The sequence below is a fragment of the Octopus bimaculoides genome, chromosome 20, assembly GCF_001194135.2.
Source record: "Octopus bimaculoides isolate UCB-OBI-ISO-001 chromosome 20, ASM119413v2, whole genome shotgun sequence".
Classification (NCBI taxonomy): Eukaryota; Metazoa; Mollusca; class Cephalopoda; order Octopoda; family Octopodidae; genus Octopus; species Octopus bimaculoides.
In genome coordinates this window covers 9,120,883-9,131,755 of record NC_069000.1, presented here as the reverse complement: position 1 = coordinate 9,131,755, position 10,873 = coordinate 9,120,883, and the positions used below count along the sequence as shown (strand labels likewise).

Here is a 10,873-nt window from a genome sequence, read left to right as displayed (position 1 = left end):
CCCCATAGTTAAATTAATCATCTTGAAAAGTTTTGTGTATTTTTGTCAAGTCATTCCACTGTTAATAATGACAGCTGAAAAGTAAATGATTACTTTAGAAATAGCCAGGCTTGACTTCTTAATAAAATAGAAAAGAATAATAGAGATTTATAAATAACTTTTGAGTGGCTGAGAGGGAGAAAGATGGAGGTAAGGAAAGAGGAGAATTGGGAAGGAAAGAAGAGAGAAAGAGGGGGAGGGAGAGAGGTGGGAGGAAGATGTGTTTGAGAAGTCCTACTTCAGTAATGACCATTTAATGAACAAGTAAAAATTTTAGTATGAACATGGGGAGGGAAAATTATCAAATGTTTGAAAATGGAAAAGCTGCTTGTGTGATGTCGTTAGCTTGAAGAACTCAGAATCTGTAATTACTATCCTGTTGTATGACAGGAATTTTAGTACGATTCTTTTTTGATTCACTTTCCTAAAATGGACCTCTAGGCAGCGAGAAAGAGCATGTAAAAATATATCCCTGATAATTAATGACACCGAAGTTTTGACCCTTTTGATACGAACCCACCTGAGTCTGCGCCCCTAGCTCCATGATACAAAGTTCTTGCTTTAAGGTTATTTATATTAAAATCTTCCATCAAAATTTCATGTTAATTTATCTTCCAAACGCATGCTTTAATAATGACAAAGTTACTTTACTAAATTCTTCATTATGGCTGTGTGGTAGGAAGCTTGCTTCCCAAATACATGGTTCCCAGTTCAGTCCCACTGTGTGACACCTTGGGCAAGTGTCTTCTATAGCCTCGGGCCAACCAAAGCCTTGTGAGTGGATTTGGTAAACAGAAACTGAAAGAAGCCTGTCATATATATATACATATCTATGTGTGTTTGTGCCTTTGTTTGTTCGACAACTGTTTGACAGCCATTGTTGGTGTGATTATTTCCCTGTAACTTAGCGGTTCAGCAAAAGATGTCAGTAAAATAAGTACCAGGCTTAAAAAAATAAATACTGGGGTCGATTCCTTTGACTACAAATTCTTCAAGATGGTGCCCCAGTATGGCCACAGTCTGACTGAAACAAGTAAAAAATAAAAGCTAAAAGATTATTTTGAAAATTTATTGAAACAAAGTTTGTATATTTCATCAGAAATATGGTGACAAAAGTTTAAGTGAACTCTGTATGACAATTAATTAAGTTGATGTTAATATATTGAATGTAGAAGGTGGCGAGCTGGCATAATCGTTAGCATGCTGGGCGAAATGCTTAGTGGTATATATTCAAAGTGGAGGCTCAATGGTCCAGTGGTTAGGGCAGCGGACTCGCGGTTTCGATTCCCAGACCGGGCGTTGTGAGTGTTTATTGAGCGAAAACACCTAAAGCTCCACGAGGCTCCGGCAGGGGATGGTGGCGAACCCAGCTGTACTCTTTCACCACAACAATCTCTCACTCATACTTCCTGTTTCTGTTGTGCCTGTAATTCAAAGGGTCAGCCTTGTCCCACTGTGTCACGCTGAATATCCCCGAGAACTACGTTAAGGGTACACGTGTCTGTGGAGTGCTCAGCCACTTGCACGTTAATTTCACGAGCAGGCTGTTCCGTTGATCGGATCGACTGGAACCCTCTTCGTCGTAAGCGACGGAATGCCAACATTGAATGTAGAAGCTGATAGAATCGTTAGCATGCTGGGCGAAATGCTTAGTGGTATATATTCAAAATGTTTCCCATAAACAAATTTAAAACATATATATATATATATATATATATATATATATATATATATATATATATATACGTTTTATGTTCTGAGTTCAAATTCCGCAGAGGTCGACTTTGCCTTTCAGTTATTCGGGGTCGATAAATTAAGTACTAGTTGCGTAGTGAGGGTCGATCTAATCAACTGGCTCCCTCCCCAAAAGTTTCGGGTCTTGTGCCTAGAGTAGAAAGAAAAAAATGTGTGCGTATGTGCGATTGCCTTTGTATTTGAGTCTTTCTACCCCACCCCAACTAGTGTTGGTTAGTTCATATCTTCGTAACTTCGCATTTCAGCAATAAGAGACCGATAGAACAAGTACCTGAGGTCGATTTGTTTGTAGATAGTGCCCCAGCAAGACGACAGTCTAATGACTGAAACAATTAAAAGATTATTATTTATTATTTTTGTGTATGCTTGGGATCCCAAAATGTTTTGGAAGCTCTTACAAGCCTACTCTCTCCTCTACTCTTTTCACTACATCAAAATCAGATCTATTAGCAACTTTTTCTATTTTAATCGCGCTGTTATATTGAAAGAGAGGACAAGCAATATGAAGATTAATTTAAAGATACTTATGAACGATGTGGTCAAAATGTGATTTATTTTGCATTTTTGTTTATTTCTTCTCAGATAATTTGTAAATTACATTGCAATAGTGTCTGCTATTTTAAACTTTAGTTTAAAATAACCTCGATTTATTGAAAATATTTATTTTTGAAAGCTGTGTGTAAAACATTCGGTAGTAATTTACAACTAAGATAATGGAACATAATGCAGCAAACTTTCGTTTACTGAGGATCCCCTCTCTCTAAAATTGTTAACGTTGAACCCTGCAACGGACTAGCATTCCTCTTAAGGGGAGTGCTGTAATCTCGGCCTCGTGATAGAGCCTCAACGTGCTAGATGTAGTACTCAAATCTTCCTCAACCTATGGGAAGGGTATTAAATTGTAGATACGTCAAAAAAACCAAAACAACAATACAATAGGGAGCAAGAATTCATAAATTGCCAGTTATCTTTTGTTTTAAATTAGGGTTCCCCAACCACAAGGCCGTGGATCATTTGGCATCGGGCCGCACAGAAAATAAATGTTAAAATTTTATTTCTATTTTGTTGATTATCGCAGTCTGTCAACTTAAATAGGGAACAATACCTTGGATGATGTAGATTTAAGAAACACTATGTATGAATAAAAGACGCAAAAATCACAGCTTGTTCATCTCTGATGACAAAGAGATGGTGAGGCCAGCCACTGCAAACTTGCGAAAGACATAAAAGAAGTGATTAAAATCTTTATTATGATCACTACGGATCGAACCCATAAAAGAAGTGATGCCCACTCAGGACAACATTGAAACGAGACGAGCGTCTTGTGAAGTGATCATGAGGTCAGGAAGTGGTGTGACGTAATAGGTCATGTGACGGAAGTGACGTCAGGTGAACAAGCAGGCAATTGGAGAAACTTTATTTTGGCCTCAGGGACTGGGAATCGCACAGCAAGTGCAACTAGGCGTTTGAGGAATTCCTTTCGAAGCCGTTTCCAAGAATAAGGTAAGAGACATCGTCATTATCGTCAAAATTCCTTAACTGATGCAGCCAGTCGCTGGGGGTGCCACTCTAGACATTTTCAGAATCAGAGTCGTTGCCACTTGGACTCTCATCTCTGCCATTCGTAGCAAGGTGGCTGTGCTATGGACCTTTCCAGTCCTTGATGTTATCAAACCAAAGTTTTCTCTGTCTGCCTCTCTTTTGCCCTCTCTCAACTCTTCCCTGACTAATGGTTTTGAAAAGGAAGTTTTGGCGGGATACATGACCGTACCAGACAAGCTTCCATCTTTTTACCTGCGCAAGAAATGGTTAAAATCTGCCAGCGTATTCGTTTGACTTGTTGCCTGACAAAGCTGTTCATTTTGTCTTCTATCCTTTATCCCTCACACATCAGCCAAAATGATATCCAAGAGAGACAGAACACATTGCAGGATATCAACCAAAAAATGTTTCGGCCTGCATTTGTCGTTAATACAGTTTTTGTCGAATACTTATCATTTATAATCAATATGTCTGGTTGGGTCTCTTTTATATGAAGGTCTGATTAAAAATGGTTTTATTTTTAATGATGTGGAAGAATGTTTGTACAAATTTTTGTATGAATTCTGGTTGAGTCTTTATTTATAACAACAACAACAAAATTATCGTAGTTGGGAAAAAAATTCTTGTGTGATGGTAATTACTGTTTTGCTAACATATCTGAGTACATTTCATTATTTATTTATATAAGAAAAATATCAAAAATATAGTTTTCACAAACTTTGCTTCCTCGAAGGCATATTTGCTGAAGACTTGCAATTTTATTCTTTGAACAATTTGATTTCTCTTTGATTTTATGCCACTGTCTGTTAAAGTTGTATGGCAGAGAACAGTGCTTATCTTTACCGAAATCTCTCAGACGTTGACAAGCAACTAAACAAATTCAATATCTGCTTAATTGATTGATTCAATAACATTTTATTCCACTTAGCAAACATGGTTTTTTTTTTCTTTTATGAAAGTTAAAAGACATATGGAAAAATGAAAATAAAAGCAATTAAATAAAATAAACAACTTCCTTGATGTCAGTGGAAGTTATGAAAGGAATACAATATATTCTCAACTATCTTTAGCCACAATTTTCACTGTCTGCTCAGTCTGCTAGATTTTGGTGCATCATAGAACAAAACTGTTTTTTCCCTTCCTGCACACAAAATAAGGCAACTGCCTCGATACTGTTACATTGTTGTTTTCTATTTAACTAAACCCTTGCACTTAACAATTTTAACTTCTACTAAGCCTTTAGCTTCGAACCTACTTTGCCAAGTTTCAAAATACTGGTTTCTCTTCAGATTCTTTATAATCTACTTAGCCAAGGGAATAATTAACTTGTCTTCTTGAACTTGATAAAATTCAATATTTCCGAAAATAGTCTTCAAAGCCCTGCTAAATCTTTCTTTTTCTTCATTACATTACATTAATGGCTTTATTTACTATTTTCTGCTTGATTTTCACTGTTATATTGTAACATTTCTCTTCTTCCATTAGGTGACCACTTTGTTTAATTCAGTTTGATCTGGTTCACAACATCCCATTCAATTCATTCATTCAGTGAACAACCTCTCATAGTGATATTTCCATACTTGTTTCTTTGCATTAAGTGCAATAACATCCAATATAATTTTAGACACACTTCCCAACCATTATGGCATCAAAGCAAAATGCAAATTGGTGGGAATCTATGAATGGCAAGATAAAATTTGGAGAGATATTTACAGATAAGGAATAAAGCATAATGTTAAATTTTGATTACAGGTTAAGCAAAAGGATATCATTTGATCTCAGTTAACAGCAAAACAATTTACTTTAGTTGCATTTAATAGCAAAATGATCTTCTCCAGTTGTAAATAAGGCAAAATGCATTTCCTTTGTGGTTAAGGCAAAATTGTGTATTCTTGTTGCTGGTAAACCTTTTGTTACCATATTTCTGTTGATATACACTCCTTTTGTCTCAGTTAATTATGAAATTAATAAAGATTTTTAGTATAATAACTTTGCCCTTATTAAACTGGTGTTGGGAACACAAACATGAAATTTTGAGTAAAGGTTTTAATTTAGATCTCTTTAAAACAGGAATTTTGTATCAAAGAACCAGGATTGGTGTCTTGGAGGTTGATAACAAAAGAGATAAAACAAAAGGGTTCATTCTGGTTAAAGTTAACACAAAGGCATTCGAAAATATTTTTGTCCATTATATATTATAAGATGAAATTTTTACAGATGAAACAAAAATTAAATAAAAACAAATGTTGTTACAATGTTATGTATGGTTAACACATATATACACAGTGATATGTAAGGGAAATTAAATATATGACTTATAGCCAGGCCATAGAAATAGCAGGAGTGTTTGAGACTTTTACTAAATATAGACATAATGCAAATTCACACAGCATGTCTTATATATTTGCCTGTGGGCCTCTCTGCATATTTGTTAGATGTGTGTATGTGTGAACTGCAGTATGTTTTTTAAAATTTTTATTTGTCTTTATGTGTCTGTTAATGAGCGAGTCTGTATCTTTATATAGATGGATGCCCGATTATGTATGTATGGATTTTTGTGAATATATATATATGTTTGGATGAATGCAGATGGTGCTTGTAGATATTTATGTTTGTGTGTGTGTGTGTGTTTGGATGTGTGTGCAAGCAACAAGTCCAATCTTAAGTGCTCATAAATCAAAGAGTGGTTATTTCAATGCAGCCAAAGGGAGATCTATGAATCTTTCTATCCCATCATTTACCATGACCCACAGAATTATAGTTTTATGTAGCATCGATAAAGTATATTATAGGCTTTCTGAATAATTCCAAACTGGCAAGACAGGCATTTATCAGGTAAACGTTAAAGAAACGTAAATATGATCTTTATAGAACAGGAAGAAAACATTAATCATTAGTATTTCTTCCAGACATGTCTGTGAGTTTAAGACTATTATTGATTAGGTTGAAATCTTCAGAATCCCTTCCTCCCAAAACCAACCCCCTTTCTCTAATAATGTATTGATTTTTATTTTATTTTATTTATCTTTGTATGTGTTGACCAGACACAAGGCCAATTTTGTAAGTGTATGTGTGACTATAATTAAAATGAACCAAATACATTACTGTTATTAACTCTGTCCCTGGAAGAATGTAAAGCAAAGCCGATTCTCTGTGAGATTTGTATGTAGAATGTAGCAGGATCACATGTAAAATGACAATAACCGCTAATAACTCTTTCCTTTCATAAAAGCTCAACGTTTATGAGTTACCCAGTTTTTTTGTTTTTTTTTCATATTTCACATCTGTTTTCATGCTAGCATGGGTATGATGGGTTTGCAATTTCCTAGAACAAATTATTTTCGTTCTTTTTAGTTTCCTTTTTTTTTTTTTTCCTATAGGATATTTAAAAAATTTTCTTACACCAGTCATTTTATCATGAAATGAAACTGCTATCAGTTTTTTTTTTTAAACTGCGCTGGTGCCTGTTTGGAGCTGTTAATATTTGGCAACATTTTTCACTCCACCTGACTAGATTGCAATCTAGTTTTGGCAGTTAGATTATTTAGATAGATTTGGAGTTTGTTTTTCAGTCAATTAAACTATGCTAACGATCGACATATGATGTATGTAGACTATTACCTTTTTTTAGCAACAGATATCTTCTCATGAATTCCATAACTGTTTAAACAAACTTTAGCTTACAGGAGCAATTTTTTTGTTATCTGTCTGGTATCTGAAGAAAAAGTAGAGCTACTTGCTCCATCTTCAAAACATGTAAACCCTTTAGCATTTAAACTGGCCATGGCTAGCCAGAATATTCTACCTGTTCTATTATGTTCAAGCTGGCCAGATCCAGCCTCTCAAACCAATCGTGCAATGTTATTCTAAAAATAAACAGTCACATCATCAAAATCCCAAAGCCATGAGATAATACATGATTAAGTCAAAACAATGCGAATGAAGCATTATATTTGATACAATAATATGAATGCCGAAGGGTTTAATGTTTGATATTTTCAACACTTGGATTCTAAAAAACACTTTGAAGTTTCAGAGTAGTTTATGATTTAGCTCAGTCTTGTTGGAAGATTTAAATAGGAGAAGAAGAGACTATAAAACAGCAGAGACAGCTGTGCCGCTTACTCTGTGGTTGTTGTGGCTATTTGGTGGTCTGCTTCGGTTGGCATCTTCAGGACCATTCATTTTTTGTTCCATGAAGGAAGAAGTTTCACTCGATGTGTCATCAATGTAGCGCAAGTCATCAATACTTTCATACACAGGGTACTGAGTGTTGGAGGAATGCGTCTCTATGGAGCTTTGACTGCTGGAGCTGTTATTTTTGAGTATGCCTTTAGAATGGCACTTTGTAGCCATCTGTGAGATTCGATTAAATTGAGTTCGGATTGGCGTTGTACTGGAATATGTGCTGTTTGTTAGCCCAGGGGCTTTTGATGTCATCAGGGTAGTAACATCAGCATATTTCATCTCTGATTCTCGGGTTGTTGAAGAGCCATGAATATTGAGTAAAGGAGAGTTACTGCTGTATATTGGCAAGGAAATATCTGCAGGAGTAATCTTTGAAGTGGTATAGTTGCTCAAATTGGTTGTTAGAGGTTTTTGCGTGATGAGAGGGCTTGAAAAAGACACCATTGACGAACTGCTATTGTTCTGAGCTGGTGAAGAACGTCTACTGGCTGCTGGGATTTTGTACGTTGGGATTCTTTGAGCATAATGAGGTTGGGGGTGCATTGCTATGTATTTTGGAGCATTAGCAGGGTTGTTGTTTAAATTATTCCTCTGTTGGCTGGTTTTCAGTGTTTTGTAAGGTGATGAATGTGGCAAACGGTTTTCGGATGAGAAATGAGGATTGGTTAGGACTCTGTTGGAACAGGGTGTTGTTGTAGGTAACTCTTTAGTTTGAGAGGTACTTTGGACATAGATGTCTTCATCTGCTGGGTTTGTTTCATCGGACAAATCTACATTGAATTGTGTTTCTGTAATTTGTGGAATGGGCATGAAGGTTGACTTACTCCGGCGGAAAGTATTTGGAGGATCTCGTGTAAAATCTGAAATGTCTCCAAGAAGCTTTTCTGAACTTTTATTTGTCTCTTCCTCCTCCTCTTCTTCCATGTCCTCATCATGACTGTCAGGTCGACTGAAATCAAAATGAAGTGTCTGACTGTTAGTCTTTGGTCTTGGAGGTTTGATGCCACAAGAGACCAACTCCAGGTCTTTGTCAATGGTCTTTTCTGATTTTGTGATTGCTGTTTTGCGTTCAACCTGCCGCGTTCCGAGTTTGGGAAAGCTGAAGGTTTTTGCTGACAATAGTGGCCGGTTCCATACCAGCCGTCTATTTTCATGGTAACGTTCTGATGACTTTAACAATCCAAAATTAGGCAAGCACGATGATCTTTTTGGAGACTGAAGTTTTAAGTCTTCCATGCAGCAGGGCATGGCGCATGGATGACCAGAGGCGGTGTCGTGGTGGGTCTTCTGAAGTGTCCGACAGCAGTGTGTTTGGTGATAGCTCTCTCCAGGTTTCTGATGCTAAAAAATACAATAAACATAAGATTTAAAAGATTTTTCTTCAATTTTGTCTCAAAAAAACCCATCAAACACAAAATTAAAACAAACAAGCACAGGTATGGCTGTAGAATTAAGAAGTTTTTGTAAACACATGGGATTTGATTCCAGTGTATAGAAACTTGAGCAAATGTCTACTATTGTAGATTTGCCTTAATCATTACTTTGTGAATTGCCCTTTTCTTACCATATTTTTGTTTGAATACACTACTTCTGTCTCAATTAATTTTGAAAATAACTAACAATTTTGTAAAATATCTTTGTCTTTGTTAAGCTGGAGTTTGAAACATAATTGGTTCCAAAATTTAGCACAAGGCCAGCAAATTTGGTGGAGGGGGCTGGTCAATTATATCAACTCCAGTGCTCAACTGGTACTTATTTTATCCACTCCAAAAGGATGAAAGGCAAAGTCGATGTTGGCGGAATTTGAACTCAGAATGTAAAGACAGATGAAATGCTGCTCTGTGTGCTAATGATTCTGCCAGTTACAAGTTTGAAACATAATCTTTTCTACTCTAGGCACAAGGCCTGAAATTTTGGGGGAGGGAGCCAATTAGATCAACCCCAGTACATGTTTCTCACATGGTTGCCAAACAAACTTCTTAACCACGCAACCTATACATACATACTTTTGACAACCAGTGTTGGTGTGTTTATGGCCCTGTAACTTAGCGGTTCAGTAAAAGTGACCGATAGAACAAGTACCATGCTTAAAAAATTCTTCAAGGTGGTGCCCCAGCATGGCCGCATTCTATTGACTGAAACAAGTAAAAGATAAAATACACACACACACCACACACAATATGCAGCCACTCATGGACAGTAATGACCACAGAACTAGCTATTCAGTGATACATTTGCAAATGAAAGGCAGGATGTTGTTTTTTTTTTTCTTTTAAGACATTACAAGCATTACATTTCAGAGAAGTTGCAGGAAATGGTAATCTATTGGAATACTGTTGTTTATGTAAATCCTGTGTCCATTCTCTTGGGGAAGCTATATACACAGTAGATTGTCCACATTGCTCTAGCTCTAGATATTGAAAAGGAAAGAAGGAGAAGATGCGAAAGAGAGAGAGAGAGACTGTGTATGGTCTTACAACTGAAATGAAATCTATCTATCTATCTATCTATCTATCTATATTGATAGATAGATAGATAAATAGATGAAGAAATGTAGGGGTAGATAGACAGATATAAGTATAGATCGAGAGATGAGTATTTATGTGTATGTCTGGGAGCGAGTGTATATATCGATAAGCTGATTTGTATGTGTGGATATGAGCCTATGTCCATATGTGTTCACTAATGGTTTCATGTGACTAAACAAAGACAAGCACATACTCACATACATGCAAACATATGCATATACATACACGTACATACACACACATGTCTCTCTCTATGTGTACATCCATTTGTTTGTGTCTGTATGTTAGTGTTTATTTATGTGTGTGCATGCATTTGTTGGTGTGTATGTAGATATGGATTTGCTTGTTAGTCCATTTGTGTCTGCATGCGTGCGTGTGTGTGTGTGTGAATGTGCTATTAACTTCATGAAACCAAACACAAATACATAAACGCAAACATACCCAAATGCATATATATGCATGCATAAGTATGTGCACCAATGGATTCATGTGATTAAACACAAACGCATATACATACATACATACATACATAAATATGTGCATCACATCTACTATAATAATACTCTTGTGTTTTTCTCTGTCACAACATATGAATGAGAAAGGAAGGGGTGATAGATGAATAAGGAGGGAAGGGGTGATAGATGAATAAGGGAGGAAGGGGTGATGGCAAAGCGGTAGTGGGATGATAGAAATACTACAGTGAAATAAAAATCAAATAGCGTTTCAACTCTGTGAGTATGTGTGTGTGTGTGTATATATGTAAAAGGAAGGTATGTGTGTGTGTGTGTGTGTGTGCAAGGGAAGTGGGATGGTGAACATTT

The 10,873-nt window shown here is 36.2% G+C and overlaps 2 protein-coding genes across 6 annotated transcripts in view; one reads left to right on the top strand and one right to left on the bottom strand.

Moving 5' to 3' along the window:
- The window catches only part of LOC106874760 (zinc finger HIT domain-containing protein 2), a 43,272-nt gene that overhangs the window by 16,123 nt on the left and 16,276 nt on the right, over nt 1-10,873 (top strand). The gene's annotated exons all lie outside the window — the stretch shown is intronic.
- The window catches only part of LOC106874759 (uncharacterized), a 259,055-nt gene continuing 251,729 nt past the window's right edge, over nt 3,548-10,873 (bottom strand). For 2 of the 5 annotated variants that reach the window (XM_052974946.1, XM_052974948.1), the window contains exon 21: nt 3,551-8,865. In XM_052974946.1, coding sequence (XP_052830906.1) covers nt 7,429-8,865 — 1,437 coding nt within the window. In that variant the 3' untranslated portion in view covers nt 3,551-7,428. Of the gene's footprint in view, nt 8,866-10,873 lie in introns of all 5 variants that reach the window. The other 3 variants (XM_052974950.1, XM_052974949.1, XM_052974947.1) reach the window with 3 other exon arrangements.